The 22,060-nt window shown below is 51.1% G+C and overlaps 1 protein-coding gene across 7 annotated transcripts in view; it reads left to right on the top strand.

Moving 5' to 3' along the window:
* Positions 1–2,014: 2,014 nt before the first annotated feature.
* The window catches only part of QKI (QKI, KH domain containing RNA binding), a 190,062-nt gene continuing 170,016 nt past the window's right edge, over positions 2,015–22,060 (top strand). For 3 of the 7 annotated variants that reach the window (XR_012226900.1, XM_073560169.1, XM_073560172.1), the window contains exon 1: positions 2,017–2,608. Coding sequence is in view for 4 of the 7 variants with exons in the window: in XM_073560169.1 (XP_073416270.1) it covers positions 2,467–2,608 (142 nt within the window). In the remaining 3 variants the exon portion in view is untranslated. Of the gene's footprint in view, positions 2,609–22,060 lie in introns of all 7 variants that reach the window. The other 4 variants (XM_073560170.1, XR_012226902.1, XM_073560171.1 and 1 more) reach the window with 4 other exon arrangements.

The raw sequence follows: 22,060 nt of genomic DNA, 5'->3' as shown, positions 1-22,060 counted from the left end.
CATGATGGCACAGGCTGGAGCACAGAGGCACCATCATCCTGCCCGTGTCCTGCGCTCTCATACTGCTCCGCTACCTCTGGCACGGAGGACTGGCACAGCCTGTGAGTGATGAGCAGGAGCCCCCGTGGGCACCATACCGGGGCACCTGTGCCAGCCCTTTCCTTCTGGCACATGCTGGCACAGGCTGGTGCACTTGATGGCACAGGCTGGAGCACAGAGGCACCATCATCCTGCCCGTGCCCTGCGCTCTCATGCTGCTCCGCTACCTCTGGCACGGAGGACTGGCACAGCCTGTGAGTGACGGACAGAAGCCGCCGTGGGCACCATACCGGGGCGCCTGAGCCAGCCCCTTCCCTCTGGCACATGCTGGAGCACATGATGGCACAGGCTGGAGCACAGAGGCACCATCATCCTGCCCGTGTCCTGCGTTCTCATGCTGCTCCGCTACCTATGGCACGGAGGACTGGCACAGCCTGTGAGTGACGGACAGAAGCCGCCGTGGGCACCATACCGGGGTGCCTGAGCCAGCCCTTTCCCTCTGACACAGGCTGGAGCACATGATGGCACAGGCTGGAGCACAGAGGCACCATCATCCTGCCCGTGTCCTGCGCTCTCATACTGCTCCGCTACCTCTGGCACAGCCTGTGAGTGACGGACAGGAGCCGCTGTGGGCACCATACAGGGGCGCCTGAGCCAGCCCCTTCCCTCTGGCACATGCTGGCACAGGCTGGTGCACATGATGGCACAGAGGCACCATCATCCTGCCCGTGTCCTGCGCTCTCATGCTGCTCCGCTACCTATGGCACGGAGGACTGGCACAGCCTGTGAGTGACGGACAGAAGCTGCCGTGTGCACCATACCGGGGCGCCTGTTCCAGCCCCTTCCCTCTGGCACATGCTGGAGCACATGATGGCACAGGCTGGAGCACAGAGGCACCATCATCCTGCCCGTGTCCTGCGCTCTCATACTGCTCCGCTACCTCTGGCACAGCCAGTGAGTGACGGGCAGGAGCCCCCGTGGGCACCATACCGGGGCGCCTGTGCCAGCCCGTTCCCTCTGGCACATGCTGGAGCACATGATGGCAAAGGCTGGAGCACAGAGGCACCATCATCCTGCCCGTGTCCTGCGCTCTCATGCTGCTCCGCTACCTATGGCACAGCCAGTGAGTGACGGGCAGGAGCCCCCGTGTGCACCATACCGGGGCGCCTGTTCAAGCCCCTTCCCTCTGGCACATGCTGGAGCACATGATGGCACAGGCTGGAGCACAGAGGCACCATCATCCTGCCCGTGTCCTGCGCTCTCATACTGCTCCGCTACCTCTGGCACGGAGGACTGGCACAGCCTGTGAGCGACGGGCAGGAGCCCCCGTGGGCACCATACCGGGGCGCCTGTTCCAGCCCCTTTCCTCTGGCACATGCTGGAGCACATGATGGCACAGGCTGGAGCACAGAGGCACCATCATCCTGCCCGTGTCCTGCGCTCTCATACTGCTCCGCTACCTCTGGCACAGCCAGTGAGTGACGGGCAGGAGCCCCCCGTGGGCACCATACCGGGGCGACTGTGCCAGCCCCTTCCCTCTGGCACATGCTGGAGCACATGATGGCACAGGCTGGAGCACAGAGGCACCATCATCCTGCCCGTGCCCTGCGCTCTCATACTGCTCCGCTACCTCTGGCACAGCCAGTGAGTGACGGGCAGGAGCCCCCGTGGGCACCATACCGGGGCGCCTGTTCCAGCCCCTTCCCTCTGGCACATGCTGGAGCACATGATGGCACAGGCTGGAGCACAGAGGCACCATCATCCTGCCCGTGTCCTGCGCTCTCATGCTGCTCCGCTACCTCTGGCACGGAGGACTGGCACAGCCTGTGAGTGGCGGACAGAAGCCGCCGTGTGCACCATACCGGGGCGCCTGTGCCAGGCCCTTCCCCTCCTCCCGTCGGCCTGCGTCCCCTCCTCCGGGTGTGGCTCCGCCCCAGCCCCGCCCGCCGCTGTCCTCCTATCCGCTGCACTCTCCGCCCCGCCGCCTCTTCCTCTCTGTAACTGAAGCAAACTCGTCTAGAGGATCCGCGGCAGACACAGCGCAGCCCGGGAGCCGGCGATAGGGACGTGTACACACGGGAGACACGGCGTTGTGCTGACAGGGAAGCGAGGAGAGGCGGGAGCTGAGCGGCTGGAGGAGGCGGAGAGCAGACAGCAGCCCGGAGCGCCACAGCTGAGGGGAGACCAGTGCCGTCCCTGGACACAGCCTGCCGGGGAGACCGTACCACTGCGATCACCCGGAGGGGAGAGCTCCTGTCCCCCCTCGTACATGTGATCGCCGTTCATGTGTGTGGACCCCCGGGGGCGGAAGAAGGAACGCGCGGCTTGTGGTCGGGCTCCGGTGAAGTTTCGGCAGCCTCGCTCGTCCTCTCCTCGCCAGCGGCCACTTCTAGTTCCTAGTGCCCCGCTCTCCGGAGACATTGGATAATGGTGGGGGAAATGGAAACAAAGGAAAAGCCCAAGCCGACCCCAGACTATCTGATGCAGCTCATGAACGACAAGAAGCTGATGAGCAGCCTGCCCAACTTCTGCGGGATATTTAACCACCTGGAGCGGCTCCTGGATGAAGGTACAGTCGGCACACGGCTCTGCGGAGCCCGCCACTACTCCAACTTCTCTCCCAAGTTGTGGGCACAGGCTCCTCCGGACGGGATGGCGGGAGCCGGGCACGGTACTGGGCAGCCCTCCCCACCCGCAGCTCCGGCCAATGTGCTGCCATGTGACCTGCGGGAAGGTGGCGGAATCTGGTGCTCGCCAAACTTGTGGCGGAGGGAGGGGGTCTGCACAAGGGGCTGGAAATGCGTGTGTGTGTGTGGGGGGGGCTACCATTAGTAGTGGCCTGTATATACGTGTGTGTGTGTGTGTGGGGGGCTACCATCAGTAGTGGCCTGTATATACGTGTGTGGGGGGGGGGGGGGGCTACCATTAGTAGTGGCCTGTATATACGTGTGTGTGTGGGGGGGGGGGCTACCATTAGTAGTGGCCTGTATATACGTTTGTGTGTGTGGGGGGCTACCATTAGTAGTGGCCTGTATATACGTGTGTGTGTGGGGGGCTACCATCAGTAGTGGCCTGTATATACGGGTGTGTGTGTGGGGGGCTACCATCAGTAGTGGCCTGTATATATGTGTGTGTGTGGGGGGGGCTACCATTAGTAGTGGCCTGTATATACGTTTGTGTGTGGGGGGGGGCTACCATTAGTAGTGGCCTGTATATACGTGTGTGTGTGGGGGGCTACCATCAGTAGTGGCCTGTATATACGTGTGTGTGTGGGGGGGGGGGCTACCATCAGTAGTGGCCTGTATATATGTGTGTGTGGGGGGGGGGCTACCATCAGTAGTGGCCTGTATATATGTGTGTGTGGGGGGGGGGGGGCTACCATTAGTAGTGGCCTGTATATACGTGTGTGTGGGGGGGGGCTACCATTAGTAGTGGCCTGTATATACGTGTGTGTGTGTGGGGGGCTACCATCAGTAGTGGCCTGTATATACGTGTGTGTGGGGGGGCTACCATCAGTAGTGGCCTGTATATACGTGTGTGTGGGGGGGGCTACCATTAGTAGTGGCCTGTATATACGTGTGTGTGTGTGGGGGGCTACTGTCAGTAGTGGCCTGTATATACGTGTGTGTGTGGGGGGCTACCATCAGTAGTGGCCTGTATATTCGTGTGTGTGTGGGGGGCTACCATCAGTAGTGGCCTGTATATTCGTGTGTGTGTGGGGGGCTACCATCAGTAGTGGCCTGTATATTCGTGTGTGTGTGGGGGGCTACCATCAGTAGTGGCCTGTATATACGTGTGTGTGGGGGGGGGGGGGCTACCGTCAGTAGTGGCCTGTATATACGTGTGTGTGTGGGGGGCTACCATCAGTAGTGGCCTGTATATTCGTGTGTGTGTGTGGGGGGCTACCATCAGTAGTGGCCTGTATATACGTGTGTGTGTGGGGGGGGCTACCATCAGTAGTGGCCTGTATTTACGTGTGTGTGTGTGGGGGGCTACCATCAGTAGTGGCCTGTATATACGTGTGTGTGGGGGGCTACCATCAGTAGTGGCCTGTATATACGTGTGTGTGGGGGGGGGCTACCATCAGTAGTGGCCTGTATATACGTGTGTGTGTGTGGGGGGCTACCATCAGTAGTGGCCTGTATATACGTGTGTGTGTGTGGGGGGCTACCATCAGTAGTGGCCTGTATATACGTGTGTGTGTGGGGGGCTACCATCAGTAGTGGCCTGTATATACGTGTGTGTGGGGGGCTACCATCAGTAGTGGCCTGTATATATGTGTGTGTGGGGGGCTACCATCAGTAGTGGCCTGTATATACGTGTGTGTGTGGGGGGGCTACCATTAGTAGTGGCCTGTATATACGTGTGTGTGTGGGGGGGCTACCATCAGTAGTGGCCTGTATATATGTGTGTGTGGGGGGGGGGCTACCATTAGTAGTGGCCTGTATATACACGTGTGTGTGTGTGGGGGGCTACCATCAGTAGTGGCCTGTATATTCGTGTGTGTGTGGGGGGATACCATCAGTAGTGGCCTGTATATTCGTGTGTGTGTGTGGGGGGCTACCATCAGTAGTGGCCTGTATATACGTGTGTGTGTGGGGGGCTACCATTAGTAGTGGCCTGTATATACGTGTGTGTGTGTGGGGGGGGCTACCATCAGTAGTGGCCTGTATATTCGTGTGTGTGTGTGGGGGGCTACCATTAGTAGTGGCCTGTATATACGTGTGTGTGTGTGGGGGGCTACCATCAGTAGTGGCCTGTATATTCGTGTGTGTGTGGGGGGCTACCATCAGTGGTGGCCTGTATATACATGTGTGTGTGTGTGTGGGGGGCTACCATCAGTGGTGGCCTGTATATACATGTGTGGGGGGGGGGGCTACCATCAGTAGTGGCCTGTATATATGTGTGTGTGGGGGGCTACCATCAGTAGTGGCCTGTATATATGTGTGTGTGGGGGGCTACCATCAGTAGTGGCCTGTATATTCGTGTGTGTGTGGGGGGCTACCATCAGGGGTGGCCTGTATATACATGTGTGTGTGTGTGGGGGGCTACCATCAGTGGTGGCCTGTATATACATGTGTGGGGGGGGCTGCCATCAGTGGTGGCCTGTATATACATGTGTGTGTGGGGGGGCTACCATCAGTGGTGGCCTGTATATACATGTGTGTGTGGGGGGCTACCATGAGTGGTGGCCTGTATATACATGTGTGTGTGTGTGTGGGGGGCTACCATCAGTAGTGGCCTGTATATATGTGTGTGGGGGGGGGGGGGGCTACCAACAGTAGTGGCCTGTACATGGATATGTGTGGAGGGCTTCCTACAATACAGGCCGGTGTATGGGTATGTGAGTTTACCTACAGTAGTGGCCTGTATATACATGTGTGTGGGGGGCTGCCATCAGTAGTGGCCTGTATATACGTGTGTGTGTGGGGGGCTACCATCAGTAGTGGCCTGTACATGGATATGTGTGGAGGGCTTCCTACAATACAGGCCGGTATATGGGTATGTGTATGTGGGTTTACCTACAGTAGTGGCCTACATGTGTGTGGGGGGCTACCATCAGTAGTGGCCTGTATATACGTGTGTGTGGGGGGCTACCATCAGTAGTGGCCTGTACATGGATGTGTGGAGGGCTTCCTACAATACAGGCCGGTATATGGATATGTGTATGTGGGTTTACTTACAGTAGTGGCCTGTATGTAGATGTTTCATGGGGCTACTTACAGTAGTGACCTGTATATAGGTGTGTGTGTAGTCTACTTATACCTGTGTATATCTACCTACAGTAGTGGCCTGTATGTACATGTATGGGTGCTACCTACAGTAGCGGACCCAATATAGATGTATGTTGGCTACCTATAGTAGTCGCCTGTATATAGTTCTGCTATGGGGCTACCTACAATTGTGACCTGTGTATAGATGTGTGGGGGGCTACCTACAGTAGTGGCTTGTATATAGATGTGTGTAATGGGGCTACCTACAATACAGACCGGTATATAGATGTGTATGTGGGACTATGTACAGTAGTGGCTTGTATATAGATGTGTATTACCTGCAGTAGGGCCCTGTATATTGATGTGTGTCTGTAGGGGGGCTACCTACATTAGTGCCCTGTATATTGAAGTGTGTGTGTAGGGCAGGCTACCAACAGTAGGGCACTGTGTGTGTGTGTGTGTGTGTGTGTGTGTGTGTTGATGTGTGTGTGTGTGTGTGTGTTGATGTGTGGGTAGGGGGGCTTCCTACAGTAGGGCCCTGTGTATTGATATGTGTGTGTGGGAGGCTGCCTATATTAGTGACCTGTATATTGATGAATGTGTAGGGGGGCTGCCTACAGTAGGGCCTTGTATATTGGTGTGTGTGTGTAGGGGGGCTGCCTACAGTAGGGACCTGTATATTGGTGTGTGTAGGGGGGCTGCCTACAGTAGGGCCTTGTATATTGGTGTGTGTGTGTAGGGGGGCCGCCTACAGTAGGGACCTGTATATTGGTGTGTGTGTAGGGGGGCTGCCTACAGTAGGGCCCTGTATATTGATGTTTGTGTAGGGGGGCGGCCTACAGTAGGGCACTGTATATTGATGTGTGTGTGTAGGGGGGCTGCCTACAGTAGGGCCTTATATATTGATGTGTGTGTGTGTAGGGGGGCTGCCTACAGTAGGGCCCTGTATATTGATGTGTGTGTGTGTGTGTAGGGGGGCTGCCTACAGTAGGGCCCTATGTATTGATGTGTGTAGGGGGGCTGCCTACAGTAGGGCCCTGTATATTGATGTGTGTAGGGGGGCTGCCTACAGTAGGGCCCTGTATATTGATGTGTGTAGGGGGGGCTGCCTACAGTAGGGCCCTGTATATTGATGTGTGTGTAGGGGGGCTGCCTACAGTAGGGCCCTGTATATTGATGTGTGTGTGTGTAGGGGGGTTGCCTACAGTAGGGCCCTGTATATTGATGTGTGTGTAGGGGGGCTGCCTACAGTAGGGCCCTGTATATTGATGTGTGTGTGTGTGTGTGTAGGGGGGCTGCCTACAGTAGGGCCCTGTATATTGATGTGTGTGTGTGTAGGGGGGTTGCCTACAGTAGGGCCCTGTATATTGATGTGTGTGTAGGGGGGCTGCCTACAGTAGGGCCCTGTATATTGATGTTTGTGTAGGGGGGCGGCCTACAGTAGGGCACTGTATATTGATGTGTGTGTGTAGGGGGGCTGCCTACAGTAGGGCCTTATATATTGATGTGTGTGTGTGTAGGGGGGCTGCCTACAGTAGGGCCCTGTATATTGATGTGTGTGTGTGTAGGGGGGCTGCCTACAGTAGGGCCCTATGTATTGATGTGTGTGTAGGGGGGCTGCCTACAGTAGGGCCCTGTATATTGATGTGTGTAGGGGGGCTGCCTACAGTAGGGCCCTGTATATTGATGTGTGTAGGGGGGGCTGCCTACAGTAGGGCCCTGTATATTGATGTGTGTGTAGGGGGGCTGCCTACAGTAGGGCCCTGTATATTGATGTGTGTGTGTGTGTAGGGTGGCTGCCTACAGTAGGGCCCTGTATATTGATGTGTGTGTGTGTAGGGGGGTTGCCTACAGTAGGGCCCTGTATATTGATGTGTGTGTAGGGGGGCTGCCTACAGTAGGGCCCTGTATATTGATGTGTGTGTGTGTGTGTGTGTGTGTGTGTGTGTGTAGGGGGGCTGCCTACAGTAGGGCCCTGTATATTGATGTGTGTGTGTGTAGGGGGGCTCCCTACAGTAGGGCCCTGTATAGAGATGTGTGTGTGTAGGGGGGCTGCCTACAGTAGGGCCCTGTATATTGGTGTGTGTGTGTAGGGGGGCTGCCTACAGTAGGGCCCTGTATATTGGTGTGTGTGTGTAGGGGGGCTGCCTACAGTAGGGCCCTGTATATTGGTGTGTGTGTGTAGGGGGGCTGCCTACAGTAGGGCCCTGTATATTGGTGTGTGTGTGTAGGGGGGCTGCCTACAGTAGGGCCCTGTATATTGGTGTGTGTGTGTAGGGGGGCTGCCTACAGTAGGGCCCTGTATATTGGTGTGTGTTTGTAGGGGGGCTGCCTACAGTAGGGCCCTGTATATTGGTGTGTGTTTGTAGGGGGGCTGCCTACAGTAGGGCTCTGTATATTGATGTGTGTGTGTGTGTAGGGGGGCTGCCTACAGTAGGGCCCTGTATATTGATGTGTGTGTAGGGGGGCTGCCTACAGTAGGGCCCTGTATATTGATGTGTGTGTGTGTAGGGTGGCTGCCTACAGTAGGGCCCTGTATATTGATGTGTGTGTGTGTGTGGGGGCTGCCTACAGTAGGGCCCTGTATATTGATGTGTGTGTGTGTGTAGGGGGGCTGCCTACAGTAGGGCCCTGTATATTGATGTGTGTGTGTAGGGGGGCTGCCTACAGTAGGGCCCTGTATATTGATGTGTGTGTGTGTGTGTGTAGGGGGGCTGCCTACAGTAGGGCCCTGTATATTGATGTGTGTGTAGGGGGGCTGCCTACAGTAGGGCCCTGTATATTGATGTGTGTGTGTGTGTGTGTGTGTGTGTGTGTAGGGGGGCTGCCTACAGTAGGGCCCTGTATATTGATGTGTGTGTAGGGGGGCTGCCTACAGTAGGGCCCTGTATATTGGTGTGTGTGTGTGTAGGGGGGCTGCCTACAGTAGGGCCCTGTATATTGGTGTGTGTGTAGGGGGGCTGCCTACAGTAGGGCCCTGTATATTGGTGTGTGTGTGTAGGGGGGCTGCCTACAGTAGGGCCCTGTATATTGATTGTGTGTGTGTAGGGGGGCTGCCTACAGTAGGGCCCTATATATTGATGGGTGTGTGTGTGTAGGGGGGCTGCCTACAGTAGGGCCCTGTATATTGATGGGTGTGTGTGTGTAGGGGGGCTGCCTACAGTAGGGCCCTGTATATTGGTGTGTGTGTGTAAGGGGGCTGCCTACAGTAGGGCCCTGTATATTGGTGTGTGTGTGTAGGGGGGCTGCCTACAGTAGGGCCCTGTATATTGGTGTGTGTGTGTAGGGGGGCTGCCTACAGTAGGGCCCTGTATATTGGTGTGTGTGTGTAGGGGGGGCTGCCTACAGTAGGGCCCTGTATATTGGTGTGTGTGTGTAGGGGGGCTGCCTACAGTAGGGCCCTGTATATTGGTGTGTGTGTGTAGGGGGGCTGCCTACAGTAGGGCCCTGTATATTGGTGTGTGTGTGTAGGGGGGCTGCCTACAGTAGGGCCCTGTATATTGGTGTGTGTGTGTAGGGGGGCTGCCTACAGTAGGGCCCTGTATATTGGTGTGTGTGTGTGTAGGGGGGCTGCCTACAGTAGGGCCCTGTATATTGGTGTGTGTGTGTGGGGGGGCTGCCTACAGTAGGGCCCTGTATATTGGTGTGTGTGTGTAGGGGGGCTGCCTACAGTAGGGCCCTGTATATTGGTGTGTGTGTGTAGGGGGGCTGCCTACAGTAGGGCCCTGTATATTGGTGTGTGTGTGTAGGGGGGCTGCCTACAGTAGGGCCCTGTATATTGGTGTGTGTGTGTAGGGGGGCTGCCTACAGTAGGGCCCTGTATATTGGTGTGTGTGTGTAGGGGGGCTGCCTACAGTAGGGCCCTGTATATTGATGTGTGTGGGCTACTTACAATAGTGGCCTGTATATCAATGTGTAGGGGGGGGCTACCTACAATTGTGGCCTGTACATAGATGTAGATGTGTTTGAGATGCTACTAGTGGTGGATTGTAAGTAGATAAAGATGTGTGGGGGAGGTGGTATGGACTATTGGCTGAAGAAATATTGTGTTAGTGGACCATCTACAGTGGTGGCTGAATGTAGATTGTGTGGTTTTCTACAGTTGTGGCCTGTATGTATATGGGCAGGGGACTCTATACAGTAGTGGTCTGTATATGAATGTGGGAGACTTCTATATAAGTGGCCTGTTCATGCATGGAGAATTTGAAGTACTCTGTACAATGTGGCCTGTGTATAGATGTAGGGGTTAGGGTCCTCTATATAGTGGCCTGTGTATAGATGTAGGGATGAGGTTACTCTGCACAGTGGCTCTTGCATACATGGAGAAATGAAGGAACTGTGTACACAGGACAATAAATAGATGGAGGGGTGAGGGTATTCCCTGCACTGGCCTGTAAATAGATGGAGGGTTGAAGGTACTCTGTTCAGGGGCCTGTATTTAGATGGAGAGGTGCGGGTACTCTGTATAGTGTGACCTGTATATAGATATAGGGGTGAGTGTCCTCTATACAGTGTCCTATAAATAGATGGTGGGGTGACAGAACTCTGTATAGCGTGGCCTGTATATAGATGTAGGGGTTAGGGTCCTCTATATAGTGGCCTGTAAATAGATTGAGGGGGTGAGTGTACTCAATACAGTGGCCTGTGAATAGATGGAGTGGTGGGGTTATTTTGAACCATGGCCTCCAATTAGATGGAGGGGTAAAGGTACTCTGCACAGTAGCCGGTAAATGGATGTAGGAGTGGAGTTACTCTGTACATTGGCCTACAAATAAATGGAGATGTGTGTTGCCTAGATGGAGGGGTGTGATTGCTTGGTACTGGTGGCCTGTGGAGGGGTGACGTTGGTACTCTGCTCTGTACGAGTGGCCAGTATAGAGATGCAGGGGTGAGGGGGTACTCTGCTCTGTACGGGTGGCCTGTATAGAGATGCAGGGGTGAGGGGGTACTCTGCTCTGTATGGGTGGCCTGTATAGAGATGGAGGGGTGAAGGGGTACTCTGCTCTGTATGGGTGGCCTGTATAGAGATGGAGGGGTGAAGGGGGTACTCTGCTGTGTACGGGTGGCCTGTATAGAGATGCAGGGGTGAGGGGGTACTCTGCTCTGTACGGGTGGCCTGTATAGAGATGCAGGGGTGAGGGGGTACTCTGCTGTGTACGGGTGGCCTGTAGAGAGATGCAGGGGTGAGGGGGAACTCTGCTCTGTACGGGTGGCCTGTATAGAGATGCAGGGGTGAGGGGGTACTCTGCTCTGTACTGGTGGCCTGTATAGAGATGCAGGGGTGAGGGGGAACTCTGCTCTGTACTGGTGGCCTGTATAGCGATGCAGGGGTGAGGGGGTACTCTGCTCTGTACGGGTGGCCTGTATAGAGATGGAGGGGTGAGGGGGTACTCTGCTCTGTACTGGTGGCCTGTATAGAGATGGAGGGGTGAAGGGGGTACTCTGCTCTGTACTGGTGGCCTGTATAGCGATGCAGGGGTGAGGGGGTACTCTGCTCTGTACATGTGGCCTGTATAGAGATGCAGGGGTGAGGGGGTATTCTGCTCTGTACTGGTGGCCTGTATAGAGATGCAGGGGTGAGGGGGTACTCTGCTTTGTACTGGTGGCCTGTAGAGAGATGCAGGGGTGAGGGGGTACTCTGCTTTGTACGGGTGGCCTGTATAGAGATGGAGGGGTGAGGGGGAACTCTGCTCTGTGTGGGGGGCCTGTATAGAGATGGAGGGGTGAGGGGGTACTCTGCTCTGTACGGGTGGCCTGTATAGAGATGGAGGGGTGAGGGGGAACTCTGCTCTGTGTGGGGGGCCTGTATAGAGATGGAGGGGTGTAGGGGGTACTCTGCTCTGTGTGGGGGGCCTGTATAGAGATGCAGGGGTGAGGGGGTACTCTGCTCTGTACGGGTGGCCTGTATAGAGATGGAGGGGTGAGGGGGAACTCTGCTCTGTGTGGGGGGCCTGTATAGAGATGGAGGGGTGAGGGGGTACTCTGCTCTGTACGGGTGGCCTGTATAGAGATGGAGGGGTGAGGGGGAACTCTGCTCTGTGTGGGGGGCCTGTATAGAGATGGAGGGGTGTAGGGGGTACTCTGCTCTGTGTGGGGGGCCTGTATAGAGATGCAGGGGTGAGGGGGTACTCTGCTCTGTACGGGTGGCCTGTATAGAGATGGAGGGGTGAGGGGGAACTCTGCTCTGTGTGGGGGGCCTGTATAGAGATGGAGGGGTGAGGGGGAACTCTGCTCTGTGTGGGGGGCCTGTATAGAGATGGAGGGGTGTAGGGGGTACTCTGCTCTGTGTGGGGGGCCTGTATAGAGATGCAGGGGTGAGGGGGTACTCTGCTCTGTATGGGTGGCCTGTATAGAGATGCAGGGGTGAGGGAGTACTCTGCTTTGTACTGGTGGCCTGTATAGAGATGAAGGGGTGAGGGGGTACTCTGCTCTGTACTGGTGGCCTGTAGAGAGATGGAGGGGTGAGGGGGTACTCTGCTCTGTACTGGTGGCCTGTATAGAGATGGAGGGGTGAGGGGGTACTCTGCTCTGTACTGGTGGCCTGTATAGAGATGGAGGGGTGAGGGGGTACTCTGCTCTGTACGGGTGGCCTGTATAGAGATGCAGGGGTGAGGGGGTACTCTGCTTTGTACTGGTGGCCTGTAGAGAGATGCAGGGGTGAGGGGGTACTCTGCTCTGTACGGGTGGCCAGTATAGAGATGCAGGGGTGAGGGGATACTCTGCTCTGTACGGGTGGCCAGTATAGAGATGCAGGGGTGAGGGGGTACTCTGCTCTGTGTGGGGGGCCTGTATAGAGATGGAGGGGTGAGGGGGTACTCTGCTCTGTACTGGTGGCCTGTATAGAGATGGAGGGGTGAGGGGTTACTCTGCTCTGTACTGGTGGCCAGTATAGAGATGCAGGGGTGAGGGGGTACTCTGCTCTGTATGGGTGGCCAGTATAGAGATGGAGGGGTGAGGGGGTACTCTGCTCTGTACGGGTGGCCTGTATAGAGATGCAGGGGTGAGGGGGTACTCTGCTCTGTATGGGTGGCCTGTATAGAGATGCAGGGGTGAGGGGGTAGTCTGTACTGGTGGCCTGCATAGAGATGGAGGGGTGAGGGGGCACTCTGCTCTGTATGGGGGGCCTGTACTTCGAGAAGTGTAGAGCTGGGTGGTGGAAGGTCAGCTCTGGGGCTGCACTGGTATTACATGTCAGGGCTAGATCTATTCCCAGGGTGAGATCACAGTGCCAGGAATGTCTTAATCCAGTATTATTTACAAATAACCCAGTGCAGGATTGTACCCACATCTGAGCTGTAGATGCCATTGCTGAGCCTGGATCTCAGTCTGGGCACATTACATTGCTGGAAGATGGGATGGAGGGCTAACTATAGCTGTCCTTTTATTTGTCTGCTGTATATCCTTTTGCTGCCCTTAGTTGGCACTAGCGCATGAGGCACATAATATTGGAGTACAGATATTTGGTATGTGTGCACCATATGGTGGGAGTAGAGACCAATTCTGGTCCTTAGATGAACATCTAGAAAACGGTAGAAAAGTGCTCTGTTGGATCACTACTGGCCTGGCAGCTGGACTGAATGGATTTTCTTCTGTTGTGCACTCGATGATCTTAGGAGATGGAGGAGAACTGCACTTGTCCGTGAGAGCACATAGAGCTAGAACATCCTGCTCTTTGTGTAAATCTGTGGATGAGGCGCTTGCAGCCTCCCATTGATTCTGTACTGGCAGCACTGTGCTTTCCAGTTTCCTCTTTCCTCCTTTTCCTGTTTAGTTGTGATCCTTAAACAGCCGTCCCTTTAAGGGTTACAGCATGGTAAGCGGACGAGCCGAGCTGTCCTGTTCCCATTGGATAAGAGGGTGCAAAGAGCGACATTCAGGGGTCACTGGGTATAACTGCAAGGATAGGAACGTAGAGCCTAGGGGTTTGGCAGGACCAGAATTCCTTTACACAACCCATCCTTTATTTCTCTTTCCTTATATTTAGTCCTAATTGCTTTCCCCCCCCCCCTCATCTTCTGAGCAGGGGGTGGTCACTTTGTAGTTTTTGCAGCTGTTGGTCAAGCAAATGCCAATGTGTAAATATTTGTCCCGCAAACATTGCAGCAGACCTTTCATTTCAGCGCCTCATGGACCCTGGAATAAAGAGAAAGGCGACTGTGTTCTCTGTACATTATAAGTGCTGTAAACCAAATGAGCAGCTCCCTCCATGTTTCATCAATGCTTTTTATAAGGAAGTCGGCCCGGCCTGGGGAGGAATTCCCTTCTGTAAGTGCATCCAGCCTCTTTCAAGTGATGCTACTCTGCTAGGCTTTGTATGGAAGGGCCTATTGATTAAACAGGGCGAATGTTGTGAGTAAACAGAACATAGTGGAATGTGGGCAGCGGACCCCATATGGTGTGCTTAGATTCTGGTAGACATCGGAGTGATTGTTTATCAGAGTGTGGGCCAGGAGCGGACAGCCTGTGACCGTGGATCAGAAATGAGATTGTAACTATGCCCAGGTTACAAGTGCTGGTCCCTGGGCCTGTAGAAAGCAGATGGCAAGTACTCGGAGGCCTTTCTGCATTGCTGCGATGCTCTGCCTGTTAAAGTATGATTTTATTCTTGGTTATAGAATCCTTTGTCCCACCATAGGGCAGTGTACAGGTAAATGCCGTATATGTACTGTGGCCCGGTTAGGGTCCGCTGTCGCCTCTGGGTGCTGTAACCTGATGCTGTAGGCGCTCCCTCTGTTAAGGGCTTGGTTGTTCTTCCTGTTTTTGCACATTTGGCCTGTGCAGGCCAGAGGAATCTATGTGTTAAAGGAGGAGGGGACTTAAAACTTCCAGGAATGTGCAACAATAACACACCGGAGGCAGGAAAAGGCTCTGCGTGGAGCAGTATGTAATAGCTCTGGGTTGTAAACCGCTAAGGGGCGCCGCTTCGTTCTCTACTAGTTCACATCAATGGGATTTTTGTTTTCAAAAAAGACACTGACTGTAGCTTCATACAAAGACACATTGTGCTGGGTAATTTTCTTTCCCTGCAGTGGTGAAGAGCGCCACCGGCGTGACTCACAGCTAATAACACTTGTATTCAATTTACAGAGCTAAAATATTTATTTATGTACACACAGTATATTTATACCGGTTTATGCAATAATAAATTATACCGTTTTGCATCACTATCATTAAAAGTCATGTTACTGCTTCTAAATGGTTCTAAAATAAAAAAAAACCCATAGAAGAAATAGCCCTTAAAGAATCCCAGATCCATGAATTGCCGCTGAGTGTTCAAAGGCTTTAAACTGTCATTTCATCTTGGAATCAAAATGATAAAACAAACAAAAAACAACAACACTGCCTTGTTCCTCTGCCTGGTGAATTATTCAGGGACGGAGCAGCCTCTAAACGGCTCACTCTGGAGAATTAGCTTTACCCATTTATCAGGGTTTTTTTTTTTTTTTGTTCAGAGAGGATTTGAAGCTTACAGAGCACCAAAAGTAAAGGCAATGACATTTTATGAAGATCATGAAAAGTGTGACATGTCTGGCAGGGCAATGCAAGCCAGGAAGGCCTGCGCTGCCACCAATACTGAGATTTAGTCTTCAACTCCTCCACTAAAATGTCTCTACATTTATTTATTTTTTAAATGGCAAGAAATGAATCCTTTTTCTTCAAATTGTACATCTCGCATTTTATAACTATACACGCATAAAATACAGTATCTTTACTTCCCATAAATAGCTGATATCTTTGCAGTTCAGACTAGTTATAGGTAGCCACATTGTCGATCACACCACAGCGTCATAAATTTCTGACTTTGGAAAAAGTGATTACATGTTCAAAATAACAATATCACTGATTCTACATCTTACAGAATTTGAATTGTTCTTGTGGCTTGTGTTCCCGAACCAGATCTAGTGACGAGGACCTAATACTAGCCCAATCTGATAAGTTATACAGGCTGGGCCTACATATGGGCCCATCCCAACATCTGCTTTCCCACACATGCTCTAGCAGTGGTTTTCACGTACTCATTAAAGTATATGGTGCCATCCACATGACAATTGGGTATTTTGCAGACCAAAAAGTACGGAGACATGTCTATTTTTGTTTGGAGTCCCAGATGGCATCCATGTGCGGTCCATGATCAGCACTAATGTATAGGAGAAGCGGTGCCATTTATTTAGCGGTCCATGATCAGCACCAATGTATAGGAGAAGCGGTGCCATTTATTTAGCGGTCCATGATCAGCACTAAAGTATAGGAGAAGCGGTGCCATTTATTTAGCGGTCCATGATCAGCACTAATGTATAGGAGAAGCGGTGCCATTTATTTAGTGGTCCATGGATCAGCACCAATGTATAGGAGAAGCGGTGCCATTTATTTAGCGGTCCATGATCAGCACTAATGTATAGAAGAAGCGGTGCCATTTATTTAGCGGTCCATGATCAGCACCAATGTATAGGAGAAGCGGTGCCATTTATTTAGCGGTCCATGATCAGCACTAATGTATAGGAGAAGCGGTGCCATTTATTTAGCGGTCCATGATCAGCACTAATGTATAGGAGAAGCGGTGCCATTTATTTAGCGGTCCATGATCAGCACTAATGTATAGAAGAAGCGGTGCCATTTATTTAGCGGTCCATGATCAGCACTAATGTATAGGAGAAGCGGTGCCATTTATTTAGCGGTCCATGATAAGCACCAATGTATAGGAGAAGCGGTGCCATTTATTTAGCGGTCCATGATCAGCACTAATGTATAGGAGAAGCGGTGCCATTTATTTAGCGGTCCATGATCAGCACTAATGTATAGGAGAAGCGGTGCCATTTATTTAGCGGTCCATGATAAGCACCAATGTATAGGAGAAGCGGTGCCATTTATTTAGCGGTCCATGATCAGCACTAATGTATAGGAGAAGCGGTGCCATTTATTTAGCGGTCCATGATCAGCACCAATGTATAGGAGAAGCGGTGCCATTTATTTAGCGGTCCATGATCAGCATTAATGTATAGGAGAAGCGGTGCCATTTATTTAGCGGTCCATGATCAGCACTAATGTATAGGAGAAGCGGTGCCATTTATTTAGCGGTCCATGATCAGCACCAATGTATAGGAGAAGCGGTGCCATTTATTTAGCGGTCCATGATCAGCACCAATGTATAGGAGAAGCGGTGCCATTTATTTAGCGGTCCATGATCAGCACTAATGTATAGGAGAAGCGGTGCCATTTATTTAGCGGTCCATGATCAGCACCAATGTATAGGAGAAGCGGTGCCATTTATTTAGCGGTCCATGATCAGCACCAATGTATAGGAGAAGCGGTGCCATTTATTTAGCGGTCCATGATCAGCACTAATGTATAGGAGAAGCGGTGCCATTTATTTAGCGGTCCATGATCAGCACTAATGTATAGGAGAAGCGGTGCCATTTATTTAGCGGTCCATGATAAGCACCAATGTATAGGAGAAGCGGTGCCATTTATTTAGCGGTCCATGATCAGCACCAATGTATAGGAGAAGCGGTGCCATTTATTTAGCGGTCCATGATCAGCATTAATGTATAGGAGAAGTGGTGCCATTTATTTAGCGGTCCATGATCAGCACTAATGTATAGGAGAAGCGGTGCCATTTATTTAGCGGTCCATGATCAGCACCAATGTATAGGAGAAGCGGTGCCATTTATTTAGCGGTCCATGATCAGCACCAATGTATAGGAGAAGCGGTGCCATTTATTTAGCGGTCCATGATCAGCACTAATGTATAGGAGAAGCGGTGCCATTTATTTTATTCATACATGAAAATCACTGATGAAATGCTGATGGTAAAAACTGACATTACCACTGACAAAACTCTGATCCAAATCACTGATCAAATTTGGACTGGTTATTAGCATGAGAAAAATCTGTGCCGCCACATAACGGGCTACATACAGTAAGGCACTTTCTTTTGGGTACCCCAACCATAGGTGCCTTTTTTAGCTGTATCCACACATTGCAGTCATTTTTGCACTTTGTTTTCTTGCCACAATCGCAATAGAACGTCGGCGTGTGCATATTTTTTTTTTAATTAAAGCAAATTTAAAAAATAACGCAGCCAAATCATGCGAGCGCAGACCTATCGTTTGTTCAGCTCTACCAAATCTAAACACGTGCCAGCTACCAATTCAGCATGTCCCAGTGGATCGCAACTGTTGCCTAAGAGCCCTTGTGTGTACAGTCCGAGCCTGGGGCGAAGACTTGCCATACAATGTTGCCGAACACTTGTTTCCTGATGCATGTGAATGGGAAAATAAAACTAGAAATGCAATGTATTCTGTTGGGTTAGCGCAGGGCAGGATCCGTATTTCCTTCTACTCTGTGAAGTGGACCTAAAGCAGTGACTGAACACAGCAGCCATTCTCCTGCAGAAACGGCGTGCAATGGGCTGCACATACAAGTAAGGGTCCCGTGCTGTCCTCCACATAGGAGTGAGCACTTACCAGCAAACATTGTGTAACCGTACAAGTGAAGTGATTCGTCCTCCGGTTATGTTGCTTCCTTTTTTTTTTTGTCTGAGATGATTGAGGTTTTAGCATTTGGAAGGATTTATGGCTGCACACTTGATGTAATGCAGATTATATATTGGGCCTATCCTATATAACCATTGTCATGTTTGGGCATCAACTGATATGAAGCGGTTAAATGGTGTTGATGCCACATTTAACCTTTAATACGCTGGCAATGGTTATTGTAGAGGTTGCGGATAGCTGAGCCATGGGCATTTCGGGCCCACCCTTCTCTGGAATAAGCTGTGCACTGTGGATTAAGGGTTATTGGGACCTGGCATTTGTAATTTAGAGGAGCACATTTCAGCCCATGAGTTAGTCTGAATAATACCCATCAGAAAACATGTTAAAGCGATCCAGTCACGAGAGAATTGGCGTTTTCTCCTAAACTGATAGGCATGTAGAAAGAAGAAGAAAATCTTTGTCCCTTTGTGCCCTCGTTTGCTCAGGAGAGAGCTCATGAAATAACTGGCTGTCTTATGCTAATGTCTCCATTGAGCTGCGGCTATGAGCCTCCCAGCGCTGCGTTCTTTTGTAAGGGCCGCTTCCCACTGCTTACACGGAGGATTTCCCAGCTCTCGCCGTAGCACTGTAGGGGTATGTGCACACAATATCTCATTCAGGCGGATTACTATGCCTGGGAACCTTCCTGAAAAAGCGCTAAGAAAACGCCAATAGAGAACACACACAGCAGTGTCAAAGCTTTTCCTCTACACATCGGTCTTTTAACTGCTTCAGACCTCAAAAGTCGTCAGTCAACTAAAAGTAACCAGGCTGCATTCTTCAGAGGGCTTGGAAGCTATTATGGAATTTATTTTTTAAACTGCTGGTGGCAAAGGTGCTGCAATAGTCGGAAAAGACACTTCAAAGAATACCAGAGGTGTCAGACATAGCAGGCAGATGGCGCACTGCGGAAATTGGCTTCTGCGACTCTTCACATCTCTGCTGCTATCTGCGGATCTGATGAAGGTCCTCTTTATAAGACTGAAACGTCATCACTTTGGATTGCTGAAAATATGTACAAATTAGAAGCGTGCCGAGTTATTTTTCTGTTTTCTTAAGAGGTAAAACCCTACCCACACATCCGCCATATATCCAATCTTCTGCAAAATGAAAGCCAGCAGCATAAAACCTAGCTAGCGTGGGCTTCAGTTTGGTTTACAGGACTGCTGTCTGCCTGTAACTAGTGTTGATAGGCCAAATAAAGGCTATTGACGCTTGTATCTAGCCTTTTTTCCATGAACAGATGCAGACAGTATGGGGGTGAATGATTGTTAATGGATTGGTCCCCAACAGTTACATATTGTTGCCATCATACCTATGGCTTACATTTGGAGATGTTCTGCAGACAACTATAACCTTTTTGCACACATGACCGACCCAACTAGTTACCGAATTAGCGTTTTGCAATGTTAACATTGACTAAAGTTTCTGAACAAGCTTTCTTCGGAACTTTGATAAAGGGCCTTTACCTGCAGGTGTTTCGGGCTGGCGCACACATTGTAGCGGAGAGTGCGCTGAGGTGCGGTTTAATAGGCGTGCGGTGCACTGCCATGCAGAAGTCCACTTGCAGCAACAATCTCTATGTAGGCAGCACTGCAGGTGAATGTACTAACCCCATGCGAGGTCTCTGCTAAATGAAATGAGAGTGCCATTATATAGTATGGAGATGGGGGGGAAAAAGTAGAAATCTAAAACCAGCAGTTGTACAATTGTGGTACAACTGCATCATAACTAGCTTGCAAGTATGCATTATAATAATGATGTAAGTCCGAGATTGTACACTATGTACTGATCTGTCCCTTATGTTGGCAGGTAGATTAGTTTTCTTCTGCTTTCAGTAAGGTTAATACAGTAAATTGTAGCTGCTTATAAGTAGTTGCCTGGCCAAAATGCATGTTTACTCCCACCGGTTGCTTGCCTGTAAGGTAATGTTTGGTTTTGGGCTGTAACGGTCCACGTGACGTGGTTCCGATTTCCCGTTTTTGCTCCATTGCATTATATGACCGCTCCAGAGACGCATAGTCCAATTTAGTGCAGTTTGAAAGGATCCTAGCGAGGAACAGTATAAAGGAACCATAAAGCGCCACTGCCGCCCTGTGTGAATGATGGCACACCAGGCGCTTGTCGTCTTCGTTTGCTTTTTGTGCATTATGTAAAGGAATCTTCCCAACAGACAGCGGAGGAACCAGGAAGCTGAATCTGTTTTATCAGCTGCGAGCAAACATACAGGAAGGGGGTCTGTTCCTGCTCTTGGTCTAGGGGGGTTTCCTAGTATTGTTTTCTAAGGGATACGTTGGAGCATAAGGTATATGTATTGTTTTTCCAACACCCGTCAGATGAGTTATTGTTTGCTTCGTATGGTGGCAATATTTAGATCTGCACGTGTTTGCTATGTGTAATGTGCACTGACAGGCGGGAGGCTCACTATTCCAGCTCTCTCTGCATACTCATTACATTTTTCTGCTTTTGTTGCAAAACCAAACTGTAATAAAAATCCGTTCTTTATTTAGATCCGTAAATGTCCTTGTCCCTATTGTATGGCAGGAGCACACTTTCCAAGGTATGGCTTAGCCGGGTAGGGAGCCTGCTCTTTCATGCCACACTTATGCTTGGACAGGTCTTTGTCCGGTTGGTTAAGCCCTTTATAGGACTCTGTTGGGTCTTATTTTGTACAGATCAGTAATTGGGCTTGTAGGCTTCCCTCATATCGGCATCAATCACAGTTTGGTTTTTTTACTCCAGTATATTGACGTAAATGCCATATGTTGCTGTTGATTGTCACGTGACAGATTGTTCCTCTACCATAAATTCTGTTCCTATAGCAAAAAAAAGTAATTGCTATCACAGATGTGACTATAGCCTTGATGTACCCACATCTGCTTCCAATTTCAGGCGGTGGCTCATGAAGAAGGGCAGTTATTTGGTTGAAAATCCTCCATTGGATGCTGTATGTATCAGGGCGGTGGAGTTGGTAAGCCAAACCTCCGAGTCCTCAACTTTCCTGACTCCACCGCCCGGCTTAACTACTCAGCATGTACGTAAAGTGCTGCAGATCCATCTCAACTAAAAGCCCAGATCCTTAGATCAGGAATAGGACATTTCATAACTTTCCCATATTCTTATGAAAAACATTTACAGCACGTCCTGCACTGAACCCAATTTATTATATATTTTAGGAGTCAGTTGTTCAATTTTAGATCAACTTTACCAAATTGGACGTGTACTCTGACTCAATGACCCTTGACTCTATAGCCCTGGTACGTATGGAGTGGTTTACCATAATATCCTAGTAGGCGAGTACTGCTGTTTATATGCTGATGAGGGCATTGTACTGCGTTCTGTCATGTCTGGCTCCGCTACGGCTATGTGCACATTGGGTGTTGGGCTTTGACATTTTGTCCATCACACACAACAAACTGAGGAGGACACTTTTACCTGCGCACCGTACTTATAGGAATAATTTGTGCATCTTTTTAAGCATGAAGTGCCTGTTGGGAGCCGTGTTACAGCACTTAAGGCTTTCTGCACCCCACTTGCCTATATATGAAGTCACTGTTGGGACAAGCCCTGCCGCACTAACTCCTGGTCGCTGTATATTAGGGTCACACCTTGCCATGCCTTACTGAACGGTCTACGACGGGCAGTGATAGTGCTGTCCTCCATGCATCTGAATGTGCACACCAGTCCCATTGCGATTCTGTAGTATAGTCGATTGCTATAAAGCGTCAGGTTCGCTTTGCCTTCTTTTTTTTTTTTTCTGACTATCATTAAAAA

This window comes from Dendrobates tinctorius, unplaced genomic scaffold, assembly GCF_039654945.1.
Source record: "Dendrobates tinctorius isolate UK_male_01 unplaced genomic scaffold, ASM3965494v1 ptg000293l, whole genome shotgun sequence".
Lineage (NCBI taxonomy): Eukaryota > Metazoa > Chordata > Amphibia > Anura > Dendrobatidae > Dendrobates > Dendrobates tinctorius.
Note: the sequence above shows the minus strand (reverse complement) of the source record. Positions and strands in the feature narration are given on the sequence as shown.